The following is a 19319-nucleotide window of genomic DNA, read 5'->3' on the forward strand; positions in this document are numbered from 1 at the left end:
TGGGTTTAGTTTGTTTTGTTTAATAAATTTAAGTAGTCTCCTGTAAAAAGTATTAGAGGATTTAAGTTAAAAAAGGACAACAATCACTAATCAAGCTTTATTTAATTATTTTTTTCCCATATATTTATTATATGTGATATACTAACTCCCCCTGGACATTTAAAGTATGACATCTACTGTCATGCAAAGTATTGTTTTATTTATTTATTTTAGGTTAGGTTTAATGCATTTGTCATTCATAAATGAAACAGCTAAGATTTCTATAATAGTACTAAGATGAATACATTTTATACACACAATAACCAAGTTTATTTATTATCAATAAAAAAAAATTCAACTTCATACATTGTAACTGATAATTGCTTGTTTTATTCATGTTTATACTTTTTAACTGAATATATTTTTTATTTTCACAATTAGAATATTTAATATTGATTCTAAGCATTTTTAATAAATGATTTTTGTAAATATTCTTATATTATTTAATATAATTATTATTATTTTTGATTTACACATGACTGGCAAATATGCTTTGCATTACGTTTATTAGTTTATGCTAAAACTATAATCCAAATGGATGGAAATTTTACAACCAATCCAAATACATAAATCTTAAATTCTTACATAAATCCTAAATATTCTGAGAGTGCACAGAGAGACAATACTGATTTCAGTGCTCAGCACCTCTGACTGAAAGGGGTTATTTACAACTGCTCACAATTACCGCTGTTCTTTTCAGCAATTTGATGTATTATCACAAAACATAGTTTTAACCAAGTGAGGTGTGTGGAATCAATGGGTCAGATCTTCTCACAGGTAAAGTTGTCTGTAAGATTGATCAAATCTGTATAAATGTAAACCATTTATTTACAAACAACAACGTTTTAGCAAAGAGTCTGGCTAAGACTTAGATAGCAGTTCTGGTGAAAATGTCCATGTAATAATGCTCTTTCTGCTCCATTGGTAGAAACACATAAACACAGTACATTTGGATATTCATTATGCTATATATAAATAATAATAATAAAAAACATTTATGCATATCTAAATGCAAGTCTTTTGTCCAGATGTCTTGTAGTGGATATGTGTTTTCCTGAAAAGGTCCCAGCAGACACGTGACACTTATCAGCCATTTTGTGCCTCTGTCAGTCTTCCCTTCAGTTTAACATCAGCTCCCCCTCTGTCTGTAACTCACCAGGTTCAGACAAAATCTTATTGAGAGATTGTGAAAATGAAAACGATCTGGTCTTGACTACAACATCATGGCTTATGAGCTACAGTAATTGGTTAATTATTCGGGGAGAATTAACAGTGTCTACAGTGGACAGATGAGCAGCACCAGCTTCCTGAATGTGAACATTATTTTATTATGGAGATTACACTTCGTTAGGCTAATGAAAACATGCAGTGATAACTTCAATTCACATGTAGACTCAAAGACTAGCATGAGTGTCCAGATCTTCATAAGCTCCTACAGTTGAGACCAATATAGAATGGTATGAAGCAACTTGTTAAAAGAAAGAGGAACTACTAATGCAACGATTTATTCTAAACTGGGTTCACAGAGCAAACTAATGTGCATTTTCATGCTAGTTCTCGTGCAAAACAGTTCTAAGAAAATTTTTGTAACCTGTTGCACTGACAGTGCATGCTACATGCCTGTGTGTATATGGTGTTTTTTAGAACTTATTGTAGTGATATTTTACATTTTCACAAGTCTCGTCTACTGCAGCTATGCTGTAGCAGACAAATATAGCTACATGCAAACTTTTAAAATTGTACTCTCCTTAGGGGCGGTAATAGAATCCTTCCAGACCAGATCCAAACTGTAAGTGAAACTAAGGTGTGCGCTTAAATGGGGAACTAATGATGAGATGAATAGTGCAGTTGATCGAGTATGCATAGGAGGGAACCAAGATGGATTCTGGGAAATGTAGTGCTGGAGACTATGCTAATGATGTAAAATGCTCCAGACATTTCATTTTATAACACATGCACTTTTTATAATATTTCAGGAAAATTTAATTTGAAAAGAATCTAATGTAATGCTCAGACATTAAATTAATTTTTTTGTACAACAAACATAACCTATATACATGCCAAGGGCAAGAGTACCATTTTATCACAGGCTTCTCCAGATTAAAACTTCAAGTTTGCATTACTGTGCTTGACCCAGACTACAGATGATGATATTTTGATTGCTAATAAATATATATATATATATTTTTACTACATGTAGTTGAAAATTTGGGAAACTTTTTAACTGTACTTTCCTTTTAAATTGTGTTTGTACATTTTCACAGAACATTCAACAAATATTCAATGTAAGGCTCTTTTCTTAACATTCAACGAATCTCATTAAGCTCAGTAGATGCAAAAAAAAAAAAAGACCTATCTGCTCATATGAGGCCATGCAATGATTTGCATAATTACTGATTGTTCACTTTAATGTTTATTTGTGAGGGTAGTGATGTTGTTCACAGAGGTGTAAAGCCCATCTTGAGGTGCATATTTTGTTCCTCTGATGGCAGCGTAGGTCACTGTATCATTAGAATGATCCTGAAAGAACACAACAGAGTTTGTCAGTCAATGTGTACCTTTCAATCCATAGCTGTTATTACTTCATGTTGTTAGAGCTACATTTATCTGCAAATTCAGAGCTACATATCAGCAGCGTATAGATGAGAGAGTGGGAACATGTCACGGATCAGTGACGGAAGAACAAGTGAATGTGCTCATGAATATATACTCACATTGTCAACTTGTACTTGTTTTTTACTGAGAGCGGTCACCTCAGAATAGGTCACATCATCAGTCTGGTCCTAAACATCAATAGAAACATGCCAAATCAAGTTTAATACAGTAAAAAAGACATTACAGTACACTATTTAAAGGATATAAATTGCATTATAGAAGAGATGAATAAGACATTTAATGAACTTCACACTTCTTAATGAAAGTTTGAGTCTTCCTGTTTACTCACATTGATGTTTGGCATAGGAATGGACATGTTGATTGTTTCATAGGTTCCATTATGTTCATTCTTATCTTTGACCTTTAGATAAGTAGTTATTAGTTACTGCATGAATTTACTGTGCATACTGTACTTAACTTAAAATTCAGTAATCACATCCAAATAATTGGCATTACTAAACTTACCACATAGCTGTCAGTCCTTCTTTTATTATCTAAAAAAAAATGTATATGAGCATTACTAGTAAAAAAAAAGACATGCAAAACATGATATCTCCAATGCTAATAACATTCAAATAAAAAATTTGGTTGTTAAAATTGATGAAAAAGATTCTTTGTTTTCACATTATAACTTTAGAGACTGATATTGCAGGAATTAACAGGAATAAACCTCTGTTTGAGAACTTCATAGTTCAATATTCACAAATATGCATGTTTCTATTACACATATGATCTGAAAATGATGGTTGTTTGTTAAAGATAAAGTGAGGAGATCTGAATATGTTTAAAGTCTATGTAAATTAAATTAAGAGAATTGTTTCAAAACATGTTATAAATGTTATAAACGTATGGCTAAATACACATTACAAATGGCTTGTTTTAGCTGAACGGTACAGTTCGCTCGTCTCCTTATTTAAATGTATTTGTACTTGACAGTTGAGAGATGCGGCAGCTTACACGCAAGTGGCCGTGGATTCAGCACCAACAATGCACACGGCCCCAGCATTTGCTGCTTTTTTTTTTTTCAAGATTTCTATCATTTATTTTATTTACTTAGCGGGATGTTAAAATCATAAAAAAATTTGGCCGGGTGGTTAACAACACATTTGGGTGTGGCAATTATGAACACATATTTATATGGCTTTACATGGCCTTTAAATTATTAGTATAGGCTACAGAAGAAAAAAATACAAAAACTAACCAGTTCTGTTTTTACAGATCACCCAGAGAACAACCACAAGGACAACAGCTAATGCAGCAGGCACAGCAGAAATCACGATCACTAAAGGAGAGAGGACATATGCAGGAGCCATCTGAGTGTTTTCCTTGATCTTTTGTCTTGTCTTTTTCTTTGTGGCATGTTTTGGGTTACCTTAAGTAGATTTTAACCATACCCCTGAACCTATGATTTATTCCCTGTGGCTTATTGCTCTTGTTTTTTTCTTGTTTCATTATTATTTTTATTTTTTTTACATTTTACTATTGTATTAAATGTATTTTGCAAATGCATCCAAACTCAAAACCTAAATCTATGTCTATAGACAGACAAATACAATGACAAAAACCGCCATCCTTTTCAATATTTCTGTGACAATCAGCTATAGCTTTACAGAGAGATCTGGAATCAGCCATAGAATTGGTATCATTGTCTGTCTGAGCTATTTAGGCTTAATGTGCTATCAGGTTTTATTTGTTTTTATTTCAGACCTGAATGTTGTACTGCTAAAAGTAATCTTTACTTTCTGAAATGGGAAGTTATGTATATTATGTCATGAAAAAATTGTTTTATTAAGATGAGTCAATAATTCTAAAGTCAAGGAACACAAGAAAAAAGACAAACATTTCATGAAAACATTATGCATTATATTCTCACAACTGGATTACAAAACTACAAAATGTTATATTTTTTAATTTAGAAAGCAACATTTTTGGAAATGTTGCTATATTGCAATACTGTTCAATGTAAGCAAGTAATTAAATCAATATTATTGTTATTATTAAACTGTTGTTTCTTGTCTAAAATAAATTACTGCATGTCCTTATAATATATGTAAAAACAGCCATTGAGAAAATGCAAAACTGTATTGTGGTAGACTATGTCATCTATTCCATCATTTTTTTCCTGTAGCGTTATATTAGACAAATGCCATGTGGTTTAATTAGCATCATCATCATCATGTACCTTGTTTATGAGATTCTGATGGGTTTGTGGTTGAGTGATCTGTGAAGGACAAAAGATAAAATAAAAATGGTTACAAATACTTGCTTTTCGGTTAATAGTCCTTAATAGTTAATAGTCCTTAAAATCTTGAGGGTATAGTTTAAACTGATTTATAAGACTCTCACCTGAATACTTGACAGTATATGTGGCTATAGTCTTCACTTCTTTTCTCTGAGTAACCTGACATCTCCACTCTCTGTTGTGATCTTCATTCAGGAGTGTTGTATTCAGAGTGCTGATACACTTTTCTGAGGAGAATTATACCTGATATCTGGAGTCTGTCTGCAGATTCACATCAGCCTGATTTACCCAGATCAGCTGAATATCCTCAGTTTGGACCAAAGTATCACAAGGGATTTCATGTGAATTTAACAGACAGGAGAGAGTCACAGAGCTGCCTGGTCTGATCTCAGTCTGTGAGGATGATGAAGAGACTGAAACAGAAAATAAGACATTTAAAGAAAGCATTTTAACCTTTGTAAATTGACCAAGCAATTGAAAAAATACCCTGAAGAACATGCAGATAAACACGTGCATCAGGTCCTTGATGTTTATTATTCACATATTGTCGGCAGCTGTAAGATCCATGATCTTCTTTTGTGACTTTCTTGATGTTCAGAGAGCAGTTAGAGCCCAGACTCAATCGCTCATGTCTCTCTATATCATTCTTTGTTTGCCCTTCGGCAATCAGTTCAACTGCCTCTGAATGTGTGTCATAGAGCCATGTAGTTGATGTGCAGTCAGAAAGAGCATTATTACAGGGCAGATGGACATTTTCACCAGAACTGCAGAACACACGAGTATCTTTCACTCCGCTGGTACCTGAAACACAAGTACAGTTGAGTAGTTAATGTTATATTCAATGTTGCATATTGTATAGAATAATAATAATAAACATACTGGCATTCAAAGCAATATATGCAAAACTCTATTTTTCCTTTTTTGAGGCAAACTGCACACTATCCAGAATAAACTAGTGTTCTTATCAGAATAATTTATTGCAGTTGTTAAAATCACTAAGATTCTCTTAACATGAAAAAAATGTGCATCATATTTCTGCATGTCACACTATGCCTAGTATTAATGCATTCAGAAATAATACAGCATGTAACGCAAGTAACAGTAGACAACTCAAGAGATCACAATGTGAATAAACAGAGCTAATGTTCAAACAAACTTTCCCAGACTAATTCAAATAATGTAATATTTATAATAGCATGTCTTAAAGAGAAAATATTGATTCTGTACCTGTTAGAACTGAGCGGAGAATTATGAGTCCAAGCAGACACTTATAAGTCATTTTTTTATCTGCTTAAGTCAGTCTTCCTCTGTTCAACCCTAACAGATTACACCTCCTCTAGAGAGCCTTGTTAACAATGAAATGTCCTTCAGGGTAGGAACTTACACATACTTGCTCAGCATACATGTGATCATCTCTGAACCCACTGCTAGAGTAAGCACCATTAGTTTCACTTTCTTCTTTTAGCGGTTTCCTTAATTAAATTCTATTGATAGTCATTAAGTTATTACTGGAATGTTGCTGTGTCACATGCTGTAAATTTTCGGAATTTAAAGTCACAATGAAAAATGTTTCCATTTTTAAAAAGCATCAACAGCAATCAAGTGGCCATCAAACTTCTTTGAATGCATCACCAATCAAAAAAAAAAAAAAAAAGTAATGCGTTGTACTTAGACATTAGACCTGAGTATTTGCACTGAGCTTAGTAACAGATTTCAGTTTTTTAAATAAAATGGCTTGCTAGTTTCAAGGGATGTACATTTAAATGTGCTTTAGTCACCTACTTACCCAAAAAACACTTAAAATTAGAGTCCACAAGATCAGTTGGTGACTTATCACACTTGTTAGTGTGCCTTGCAAAATCTTCCATGAATGGACAATAAATGTTATACACTTACATACAACAACGGATGACGATTTTGGTCTTTGTAGAACTTTAATTCAAATTGAGACAAAAGTATAATTTTGTCTGTTTTCATAGACTTGTTGACCAAACAAAAGCACATTTACACAGTAGCACACAATGACAATCACAAAACCATGAGTAAAGTGAAAAGAGAAAAAAACCATGGATCCTCATTATCAAAACTACATATTTAAAAGAAAAGCAAAAGACTGACTAAGCAAAACATTAGGGTATTGATACTGAAAAGATTGAAAAAAAAAAAAAAAAAGAAACAGCTGTTTACATAAAGGATTAAATAATCCATAATGATAGATGCCAAGGTCCCATTTGGGGTTTAAGGTTGAACTCTGTGAAGCAGGGCAATTGATAAGCATACATACACTGTTTAACAACTTCAGTGAGTTCCTGAACAAATTCATTTTTGTTCCATGTCTGTTCAGTTCTCATCAGTAGCCCAGACCCTATCAAATAAATCCAACTTCCAGGAGCTCCAAATAAGTGTTTCACTGGCACGTCTACAATAGGACGTACTTTTAGTATGTGTGTGTGTGTGTGTGTGTGTGTGTGTGTTACAGCAGTCGTCCTCTGCATTCTGTTGATCCGCAGCAGCACAGAAGCTCCTTGCCCTCCACGCTGCCAACTTCATAATTATAATCCCACGTCAACTCCGTCCCTGCTCGGATGCGCCTATAGAAACACACAGGTTAATACAAAGACCACAGCTACATTTACATGCAGCATAATAATCTGTAAATATTCTGACTAACAAATAATAATGTAAAATATTTAGAGTTTTGCTAAAAAGTTAATTTAACAGTATTACCGGTACTACAATTTTTTTTAATTTGACAGTAAGATATCAAAATAATGTAAAAATAAAATTAAATAAAAAATATTAATACCAGCCAATAACTGGTAGGTAAAATTATTACATTTAAGTGCTTTAAAAAGCCATAACAATAGCTGGTGTTATGCTCACTTGCTAGCAAAGAAGGCCACCCATGGGAAGCGGAGATCATGAGTATCCACAAACACATTCTGGACGAACAGATTGGGGCTGCAGCTATGCTGTGGGACAAAGACAGCAGAGGAAGAGAGGACAGTTGTGAACTATCGTTGAATTAAAAATACCCTGACATCTTAGACTTATGTCAATGTCTGTTGTACTCACGTTGAGGTAGCGTCCGAGGTTGCCCTCTAGTTTGGCATCAATGATATAACAGGATTCTTCCCCATCAAAGAACTGGCGGGTGTGTTTTGGGCCACCGTCGCCCCCGCCGCCGCCGCCCTGTCCATGAGATGGGCCTGAGCCGCCTCCTCCTGCCCCCCCTCCTCCTGTTTTCACCATCAGACTGTGGGACTTCAAAGCAATGCCACGTGTGGACTTCACCGCCACCTGCCTCTTCACCACAGCTGAGAGAGAGAAAGAGATTGCTCTGATGGCTTTTCACAGGGACTTGGTGAATGCAAGATTATTATTACTGTTCAAATTGGTTTTCATAGCCTGTTATTATGACAACACCTTCAAGATGAGCACCTCATTCATAATAAAGGAGGAGAGACATAAAGGGTTAAAAAGGGTTTCTGGGCCTCTGCCTCTAGTTCATGTAGGCTCAGTCAGCTGACTGAGGTGTAGCAACAGTTACACTGATGTAAGGAAGTCCACCTATGTTACATTGGAAAACAAGCCATTTCCTCTTTCCTCCACTGTACCTTGAGTCTTTTTCTCCCTCTCCTTGTTGTCATCTGATCCTGAGCTGATAGTCTGCACATCATCACTGTCCGAGAGGGTCATTACATCCTAAACAAAAGACAGAAGGAAAGATCATAAGTGTGCAAGATGAGAGGAGAAATACAGAGAGATAGCTGAGAGTGTATCAGAGAGAGTGAGACAGAAAGAAAGAGGAACAAAGAGACATTTCATGCGAAAACTAAAATAGGAAACGGTATGTGACACTAGACTGACCTTCTTCTCCGTCTTTACCCCCCCCTCCACCTTAACGCTCTGATTTGAAGAAGTAGAAGACTGGTTGGTGAGCCAAGATGCCACTTTACTCTTCCCGGTCTCCTCTGGCATTGGAGGTGGCTTCCTCTCTTCACCTGTGGATGTACTCATGCCGTCCTTACTGTCCTGACTCTCTACAGCCAAAACAGAGGACGAGGAGAAAGTCAATTATTTACTTTCAGCGTACAGAGATTATCTTGTTTTACAGCTCATTCATTTAAATGATTCAATCTATATACAAAATAAGTAAATCTAATAAATACACATCCAAATACATTTCACCACAAAATAAAATGCAGAAAATTATGTATTTAAAAAAATGAATAAAATAAGAAATATTATTCGTAGTAATAGTTCAAGACATTTCACCACAAAAATCAATATTATATATGAAATATAATAACAATAAAAAATCATTAACCCTTCAAGATATTTACCAAAAAAATGAAATAAAAATAAATAAAAATTAGTGTATGAGTATTATTACTAATTAATAACTTATGAAAATCCTACCCTGACCTTGTTCTTGACAAGTTTTGTGAAAATTAAAAAGACTTCTAGAACAACTGAATTTCTTCTCAATCCTGCCCTCTAGTGGCCTGTCCTCTGTCTCAGTCAGGGTTGCCAGATTTTCACAACAAAACTTGTCCAATTGCTACTCAAAACTAGCCCAATATCCCCCAGTCAGAATTCTGTTCCGGGGGCTAAAATGCACGTGTTTTGGCTAGGTTCTCAGATTTGGCTTCACTGGTCTCAGAGTTTAATGTGTCTTTTCCTTGAGGGCTCATGTTTCCTCACCTTCCTTCATTCCCTTGGCCTGTCTGCGGGTGGTGTAGCTCCTCCACACTGAGCTGGTGGAGAAATATGTGTCTTTCACAAATGTATCGTCTGAGCTGTCGCTCTCATCCTCATTAGACTCTTCGTCTTTGTCATCATCACTGTCTTCAGATGAATCGTCTTGACCTAGCAAGTGGATAAAAATAAAATGTTATATAGATATAAGATTATAACTTTCACCTACTGAATATACATCACAGCAAAATGAACTTGTGCTCAAAATCAAAGACTGCAAAAAACTACACTAAAATAAATGGCAAGTGGTTAGATTTATTCTTACTTTCTGATAATTCATATTATTTGTAAAGAAAGATAAACAAACTTTTATTACAAAGATTTAAGGTTAAAAAAACTGCATGGATCATGTTTAAAGTTAATGTGATGAACTACAACTGCTAGGAGACCAGTGAGAACTTGAGAAGAACGGACTTCACACTAAATCACCTACACAGCAGTTAGTTAAAAGTGATCGTTGCAAAGGTGTCTCAAAAAAAGTTACACCTCCACCATGGGAAGATTGGTGATTCTGACACCCGTTTACTCTACCAAGTCTTGACTTCATTTGATTGAGATAAAAAACTGGTTTTGTACATTTTATTCCTCATTAACATTGATATCCCCATAGCCACTCATAGTACAGAATAGTCAGATGTGTGCGTAGGTCTCTCACTTTTGCCGGTAATGCTGCTGTTACGCTCCTCCATCTTGGTGGTGGATTTACCGTGTTGGGAGGAAGCAGGTAGTTTAACCCTGCTCATGTCCACCCCGCTGCCCTCGCTGTCGGAGCAGTGGGCCTCACTCTCATAACCTTCCTTAAAGTTCTCCACGCTCTCAATGTGGTCCAGATTGGCAAAGTATTCATCACCCATTTCCAAACCTTCTTTATCGGCAAAGTCATCTGTCAAGATTTTTCCTGATCGAGAAAGAAACATTCATAACTATAAAACACAAAAGGCCCAGTGCTGGACATCTGCTAAAGTTTGTCATAAAGACAGTGTGTGGAGTGGAGACGGTCAAAACATACTTTAGGCTTAAGAGAGAGGATCTTAGGTAAGACGAAACTCTGGATTTATTCTTTTTTTTTTATAAACTAAAATCCAAATTATGTTTTGAGTTGGTTACCTGCATATATACAAACAAATGAGCCCTTGGCGACATCATCAAGGCAACGAATGCCCCAGCCTTTATTTTGGGTCTTAAAGAGTTGCAGTCGGACCTGCAAACCATGCTGAACCAGACGGTTAGTGCACATCTGCGGATTACAGCGACAGCGCTTATTACACTCATAGATCCTGAAAATACAAATGAGAGGGGAAAAAGAGAGAGGGGACAATTAAAAGGAGAGACATTAAGTTGAGTGGTCTCACTGTAAATCAACATGATAATGACAGTATGGAGGGCTGGTTATCTATCACAGACCCTGTAGGGAGACACTCTTCTAGTCTCTTGTGATGGTATCCAGCGTTGGGGTTGATCTGCCCACCTGGCGCACACCCTGTAGCCTGCAGGGTCAGCTGATGACATGAACACTTGGATCTAAAAACAAACAAAAGGTACAGAACAAAGGACATTAGGTTTCAGGAACGTCTGATGATTATCTAATGTAATGCACATGGACTGCAATGGTCCGTTCTATATTATTTTCTGTTTTAATTATTTTTCTGCATTAGTGTTCACTGACAGAATATATATATATTTTTAATGAAAGTCATTTTACTGGAAGATCCAGTTATAGCATTTGGAATAAAATTAACGACATAAAAAAAAGATTAATATATATTGCAAAAAATATTTTAAAAGATATATACCAAACAACCTAACATTTTCTCAACCTGACATTTTTGACTGTTTTTTTTTTTTTTTTTTTTTTTAAAGCCAATCAAGGACACTAACTTGTCTCTGCAGCCATCAGTGCAGTCACAGCCCACCAGGAAGTCTGAGCTGGTGTTAATGAAGACTCCATCTGCTGGGATCCTCTCTTTACTGTAGGCCACATTGGGTGGAGGAGTGTTGTCGATCTCATTCACACAGGACAAGGGAATGTCTTCGCGACCACCTGTGATGTCCCGAATGAAGTAGAATGGCCTCTGGGGTTGGAATCGACGGTCCACCAGCACATAGGGGTCCAAACAGAACATCTCCAAGAAGATGAAGTCACAGTGTGTCTGGAAGAGGTAGCGCTGGATTTCTGCCATATTTCTCAGACTCAAGCCACACGGGGACTTGTAGATGACATGGAATGACATCTGAGTGGGAGAGGAAGAGGGTTAATATAAATTAGTGCTTGTACTAGTATCAACCAAAAAGGTCTTTGGAGATATGGATCAATTTTTTTAACACTTTTTTTGGATGATCACTTGTTTCTAAAGGTACAGTCACATTAGCAAACTATTTTTCCATTCTCAATACTAGAGCAATGCAGGAAGGTCAACTCCCAGATAAGTCAATTTACGACCAAACAGCTTTATTACTGTCAACATGACCAACTTGAACCCGATGCAAAATTTCCTCAAGTAGTTTTTTTGATCTCACATGACACCTCCAATGGAGCAAATTCATATTGACTGGATTCTGAACTCAAAATTTTGCCAAACAGTGGTAATGTGACTGCACATTATGCCACACAAACCTTGCGGTTAAGGCGTCTGCGGCCAGTCATGCGGCGAAACTCGTAGAGCAGTGGTGTAAGAAGTGGGTTGCGTCCTCGATGCAGGTTGGGATGGGTGGGCCGGATGCGCTTTAGGCAGTCAGGCATGCAGTTGTGTGTAAGGTAGAAGAGTCTGTCATTCGGAGCCTGGTACGATGGCTCCTGAGGAATACGCTCACTTGTGTAGGTTGACACAGACGTCTGCAAATTATGCAGAGCTGGTGTGATTGGTGTCAATGTATGCACAGGTCCAGTCTGCAGAAGAAAGAGCCTGCAAGCAAGAGAACAAGACATTGGTACACTGTGTTTCACAAATATGTCTATCACACTTAATAATACAACAAAAAAATGTTACTTTCATTTTGCTTGACTGATGGTTGAGCAGACAGTCTTTACTGCTGGATACCACAATGTGAACACATGTATTTCTGAACAATATAATTTGAATTGAGTCATTGGATTATTAAAAAAAAAAAAACATTTTGGTCCACTTGATCGGACCCCCCCCCCGAGACACTAATACCAAGCATAAATGCAGACAGGGAAGCAAAGTACAGAAAATGTGACATGTACAGTGTTTAGCAGATATACAGTACCCAGTGCCTGGTTTCAGACTAACCTGGAGGTATTAGTTTGTTGAATAGTGCCGATTAGTGCTTTGGGCTGGAGGTCAGAGGCCACGGCCTGACGAGGCTGCAGTGCAACGGGACCAGTGCTCTTTTTAGCCATTTGACTCTTTAAACTAGGACTCCTGAAATTGAATAGAAAAAGATGACCATGGTTTAACGCTGGACCTGGGTTAAACTGGAATATTTAAGAACAGTAGCTCTTGAGGCATTCACTCTGTGCGGGACGGCTGTGGGGGTCCGGCAGGCATTGGCCGAGGTGGTGGGATCTGTGGGGGTGCAGGCTGACTGGAAGCAGAAGCACTGTTGTCACTAGTGTACTGCACTACAGGGCCCTTTGTCCTCAACGCTCCTAAAAACATACACAGCTTTAGTGAGATAAGAATTGGAAAATGAATGCAGAGGAGGGAAAGACCAGTAAATACTTAAAATACCAGTTGTAGTGAGAAATGTTTACAGATACATTTTAACATAAAAATAATGCATACAATATAAAAGACAAACACAATTGGACAACACAAAGCAATATATTACCCATATTGGGACGCTGTCTTTGTTGGCCAGCCATTTTCTTCTCTTGACAGCTAGCGGTGTTCATTTTCAGATTAAACATGGGCTCTAGTCTTGTTGAGCCACGATAAATCCACTCACTCCGCTTATCATCCTGCAAAACAGAATAAACAATACTGTTCACATTCTAGTGTCATTTAACATACAGAAAACTCTGCATTTGAACATGACTGTTAAGGGATAATTAAAGAAATCTAGCAACAAATAAAAAAAATAAACTAAAATAATTAATTAACTATAACACTTCTTGTTTTATGTGATGCCGAGCTGACCAGGAAAAGCATTTTGACAAGGCTGCCATCCACTTCTTCCACACGGCTTTTCCACCATGTTCCCTCCCATTCCGTCTTTATGATCTGCCCTGGCTTCAGCAGCACCATGGGTCTGTTGGGATATGATGTGATGTACTCCTCAATGAAGTCTCTGCATGATGCATCCTCAATATCCTCCCAGGTCTTTTTTACTGAATACCAATTGAGAGAGAGAGAGAGAGAGAGAGAGAGAGAGAGAGAGAGAGAGAGAAAAAATAGAGATCCATTCAAATTTCTTATTTTATGTAATTATTTAGTTTCTATTTATTATTATTCTATTATTTCAAATAATGAAAACAAGTAATTTAATATTTATTGCATTATTATTTTACAATTATTTATTTGAAAGATGATTCAATGAATCAAATCAAATCACATAAAAATATTAGCAGTGTTTAATCTTATATTATCAGATAGAAGGCAAAAACTGAAATTGCTGGAACCTAAAAAGAAGAAAACAGTTTTTTACGTGGTCTGCAGATCGGGTACAGCTCAGGCAGGCCCACATATGAGGCATAACCATCATCGAAAAAGATCAGGAACCTGCAACAACATTCAATCTATCAGCAATGCCTTCTCTATTCTTCAATCCTCTCCTACGGTCTTCTGTTCATCTTACCTCATACGGTTCTTGCTGTTGGGCATCTCAGCGACGACGCCTGCATAGAGCCAGACTTGATTGCCATCCTTGTACCTGGCCACAACACGGGCACCAACAAACAGCCTCTCCAGTGTTGGGTGGTATTCAAATGCTACATGGTTCCCAGAGAGAAGACTCTTCCCTTTATTCTCAAACTTCACCTTGTACTTAAAATTGTTCCCTGTGAAAATTTGGATATCAAAATAATGAATCATGCTTTTTTTTTATTAAATTCAGCCTTCACACACACACACACACACAGCAGGATGAAACGTACAGTACAATCTCAGAGAGGGATTATTCAATACAGCGAATAAAATGAGTGCACTTACCGACTTGTTTAATGGCAACAAGTGTTCCACGATGCCACGTCTTGGTTCGTTTTTTACCCAAAAGTGTCATGTTGATCTTGATATTATCCTGTTTTAAATTAGGGTTTGGTTGAGTGGGTGCGTTCCTTGGGCCTGAGGACATAAACACTGCTGGAACAGCTAGTGCACCATGGGATTGTGTGGGAGGGGCCACTGTTTTAGCTGGTGTTAAACTCGAGGGGGGTGTTCTGTTGACGGACTGGGCCAGGTTCTGCACCTGCTGAGATGTTCTTTGGAGAGCAGCTGAAGCCTCCTTAAACTTGAAATAAAATACACACACAACACACAAAAGAAAACATCAACTAGATCCCCTGACAAACAGCTTCATGGAAAGCTAATAATATAGCAGTAGTGTGCATATTTATTTATTAAGGTAAAATGCCCATTGCCTTTTGTTAATTTCATTGTATTAGTCAATTTCAAACCAAATCTGAAATCTTTCACTGTCATAAGAAATTCCAGATTGTGTGCATTTCTATTGAAATGACTGGATTTCACCCACGATAATTCACCAAGGTTAAATGTGACTGCACATTTAAGTTTGCTAAGTGATACAAATGACACATTTCTCTTACCGCTGGATCCTTGCCTGGAGTTACAACCTTCTTGGGAGGAACCACTGTGGAAGAAATCATGCTGTTACTCTACATATTTTACATGTAAAAAAATAAAATAAATAAATGTAATGAATGTAACCCTTACCACATCCCACAGCAATGACATCGTCGTCGTCATCATCGTCAATCTCAATGACCTCAGAAGTGTTTGCCTTGCCTCCTCCCTCATCCTCCGAGCTGCTCTCATGATACACCAGACCCATCTTACTGTACACTTCCTTCACCAGAGCTTCACACTGAACCACAGACCTTTGAAAACAGACAGATCCATGTACTTTATCCTCTAGAATTAAGAAATACTACATGTTTAACCCTATAAAAAGGTGGCTTTTGGATTATCAATCATGATGTCATAACCTGAAGTAGTCGCTTGTTTTCAGTCTTAGAATACTTTGCAATTTTGTTAGTGTTTTTTGTGCCAATATGCTTATTTATATTTACAGGGATATGCATTTACATGATTCTTTAACGCTTTATGCACCAGTCATCGTTCTATTAACTTTCATCTAAAGGTTTCTGGGAACAATTAGTATATTGCAGCAAAGGGTTGGATATTTCTCAAGAAACAGTTTGGGTGTTTGACTGAAGTATCATTGGTTTCAGATTTTCACTTTTAGCTGCTTTGCTTTTCAATACAAAGTCTCGTATTTTAAACTTACTCTGAGGCATTAGAACAAAGAGCATCCATATCAACAACCTCCTTCTCCCTCTGCTCAACCCATTCCTGCAGCTGCTCCAGCTGATCTTTCCTCTGCCGCACGGCCTCGCTGCTGTCCACCTGCTCCTCGATCCAACTGCGCAGCTCGTCCAGAGACACCCCTAACTCCTCCTCCAACTCTGGATCCAACTCCATCTGTGAGGCCAAACTGGCATCCACCTCCATAACTTTGAAAGAATGGGAAAACAGTGTTACACTGTCACAGCAGAAATCATAAAGCAACATAAAAAATAAAAAAAAAAGTGTATTCTGTTGTTCAACTAGTAGCTACATTTCCCATCAACTGTGGATCAGTCTCTCATATTGGCCTGAAGGAATTTGTTGTCGTGTTTCCTTGCACAAACTGTTCTATGCAGGACCTACCACGCCATTTCATTGAAAGTGCTGTAACAGTCAGAAATGTTACTTGCCAATCCCCAAAAAAATCATTTTTTTTGCCACGACAGACTTTTTTTTATTTTTTACTTTACAGTTAAAGGGTAAGTTTTTAACCAGCTTTTGTATTTTTAAATCTTTTATTACATCTATTTTACCTAAAAAAAAAACTTATTTTGCCAGCAGACAATTACCCCTTTAAGGGGGTTAACAATCACATATATTACTCTACATCAATATTTATTTAGTCCTGAAACATTTTGGTCAATAGGTGAAAAAAAAGAAGGTGCATGTATTATTTGTTATAAAACTAAGGCTGTGCCTGATCAAAATTCATTGTAAGATCGCAATGCCCTATAAAAGCTAAATTGCATTATGTCTGCTAACACAAAGTATATGATTGTAATTGTGCAAATGCATTTATGCCATCTGCCCCCTTTGCAGTGCAAATTTGGCACCAGTCACATATTTCCCCTACGATTGCAAATGGATTATAGAACTCTAGCAACATCAGATATAGGCTGCTGTTGCAAATGTACATCACATGGGTAAAGTAACATTTCTGTAAACAGTAAACGTTAAATGACTCCGTTTGGGATATGTCAAAGCAACCTGTCTGATCATGTAGATAGCATGGCTGCAAATGGCATTTTAACTGCCATTCATTTGATAAGGAGAAAAGCTGTGTTCATAACACCTGGAAATGGTCCGCATGTGTTAATACACTGCAGCAAGCACAATTCCTGCAGGTCTGGAGCCCTAAACGGCGCGCAATTAAAAGGAAGAAAGCTTCATTGTGCTCATTGTGTCCATTTCTGCTTTAAAATGTAAATGCACACGCCGCACTTTAGTTGTCTTAAAAGGCCAATATATGAACATATAAACAAAAGATCTGTAAAATACAGAATCGAGTGAGCTTTATTGAATTGTGTTGGTGCTAACTGGGTTAGCTTACCTCCCTTAATTTGTGTGTCCCTCCAGCTCTTTTGTGGATTTCTCCTTTTCGTCGTGCATTAAATGAAAAGAAAAACAACAATGGTATGTTTATAGACTTTTCCTATTACAGAGACAATTCAGTATAATTGTTTTTATTTGAACATAAAATGTCCTGTCCGCGCACACCAAAGCCGTAATGAATTGTGTTGGGCAGATGACGATGCTACGAGCTGACCAATTGGATTTTGCGTGAGGAGTGAGTGGCACTTAAAGTGACCAATTGGGTGCAAGCAAAATACCTGATCACTCCCCACGAGGCTACACGCTATGAGAAATGCCTGCCGAGCAGGACTACTGTATCGCACAACGTGAATCAAATACAATTTATATCCATAAAACAAATATTAATAAAACAAAATCTATGAAAATAATTTATTGAAATAATGGCCATACTGCTGCATTAACTGACGGCTCAGTAGTAATAAATATGAAACTTTCCTTTTTTCAGGATTAAAACATTCAGGCCCATAGTCACAACCATCTTTTACTGTCTATGCCATAGACTGGTCACAACTAATGCAAGCTTATTTCTTGAAACAAGGATTGTTGACATTTTCTGTTGAATACTTTTGTTATATGAAGGTCACATTAAAACTATCCTGACTTTTTTCATTTATGTTAAAGGTACATTCAAAAGTTTCCCCTCACAATAAAATATTTTACACTTAAAGATATACGGTTTTACAGATTTCACATGAGAGGAATACAGACTCCATTTTACTGGCCTAACGAAATTGTTCATGTGACGTTTAAATATAATAATTTATTTAGTTTACTTAGTTAAAATTCCTGACTGTTTTCAGCAAAAACATTCCTGAAAAGAAAATCAGCACAGTGAAAACAAAAGGTTCCACGTGTGAAAGAAGAGGAAAAAAGTTAGGAAAAAATATTGGTACATAATCACATACAGGTGCTTCTCAATAAATTAGAATGTTTTGGAGCACTTCATGCTGCCTTCTGCTGACCAGCTTTTTGAAGATGCTGATTTAATTTTCCAGCAGGATTTGGACCTGCCCACACTGCCAAAAGCACCAAAAGTTGGTTAAAGTACCATGGTGTTGGTGTGCTTGACTGGCCAGCAAACTCACCAGACCTGAACCCCAGAGAGAATCTAAGGGTTATTGTCAAGAGGAAAATGAGAAACAACAGACCAAAAAATTCAGATGAGCTGAAGGCCACTGTTAAAGAAACCTGGGCTTCATTACCACCTCAGCAGTGCCACAAACTGATCACCTCCATGCCACGCTGAATTGAGCTAGTAATTCAAGTAAAAGGAGCCCCTACCAAGTATTGAGTACATGAACAGAAAATGAACATATTATCCAGAAGAGGAACAATTCACTAAATTTGTTTTAATAATTTTTTTTATTGATCTTATGAAGTATTCTAATTTGTTAAATGTGAGCCAAAATCATCACAATTAAAAGAACCAAAGACTTAAACTACTAGTATGTGAGCATTGAATTTATTTAATACATGAGTTTCACAATTTGAGTTGAATTGCTGAAAGAAATGAACTTTTCCTCCAGTATTGCTGCATTAATTCGGGCAAAAAGAGCCCCACCTAAGTATTGAGTGCTGTACATGCTCATACTTTTCATGTTCATACTTTTCAGTAGGCCAAGATTTCAAAAAATCCTTTCTTTGTATTGGTAACTTATATTCTAATTTTCTGAGATACTGAATTTGGGATTTTCCTTAGTTGTCAGTTATAATCATCAAAATTAAAAGAAATAAACATTTGAAATATATCAGTCTGTGTGTAA

General features: G+C 36.8%; 1 protein-coding gene and 1 pseudogene across 2 annotated transcripts; both read right to left on the bottom strand.

Moving 5' to 3' along the window:
• Window positions 1-2223: 2223 nt before the first annotated feature.
• LOC132103614 (uncharacterized) lies at window positions 2224-6215 on the bottom strand (annotated as a pseudogene).
• Window positions 6216-7129: 914 nt separating this feature from the next.
• Window positions 7130-17715, bottom strand: LOC132102965 (histone-lysine N-methyltransferase SETDB1-B-like). 2 transcript variants are annotated; one of them, XM_059507724.1, is made up of 22 exons: window positions 17513-17715; window positions 16124-16349; window positions 15550-15713; window positions 15423-15466; window positions 14809-15106; window positions 14456-14657; window positions 14306-14379; window positions 13798-13988; window positions 13490-13619; window positions 13172-13307; window positions 12949-13080; window positions 12312-12600; window positions 11576-11928; window positions 11102-11218; window positions 10805-10974; window positions 10404-10595; window positions 9644-9808; window positions 8807-8979; window positions 8554-8641; window positions 8012-8253; window positions 7820-7908; window positions 7130-7527 (listed from the first exon to the last, which is right to left on the bottom strand). In XM_059507724.1, exons 2-22 carry the CDS (start codon window positions 16345-16347, stop codon window positions 7410-7412), a joined length of 3591 nt encoding a protein of 1196 aa, XP_059363707.1. In that variant the 5' UTR covers window positions 16348-16349; window positions 17513-17715; the 3' UTR covers window positions 7130-7409. The 2 variants fall into 2 exon arrangements, with proteins under 2 accessions (XP_059363707.1, XP_059363706.1); XM_059507723.1 differs by having other exon boundaries at window positions 10353-10595; window positions 17513-17714.
• Between the last annotated feature and the right edge of the window lie 1604 nt (window positions 17716-19319).

The sequence above is a fragment of the Carassius carassius genome, chromosome 24 (assembly GCF_963082965.1).
Source record: "Carassius carassius chromosome 24, fCarCar2.1, whole genome shotgun sequence".
Classification (NCBI taxonomy): Eukaryota; Metazoa; Chordata; class Actinopteri; order Cypriniformes; family Cyprinidae; genus Carassius; species Carassius carassius.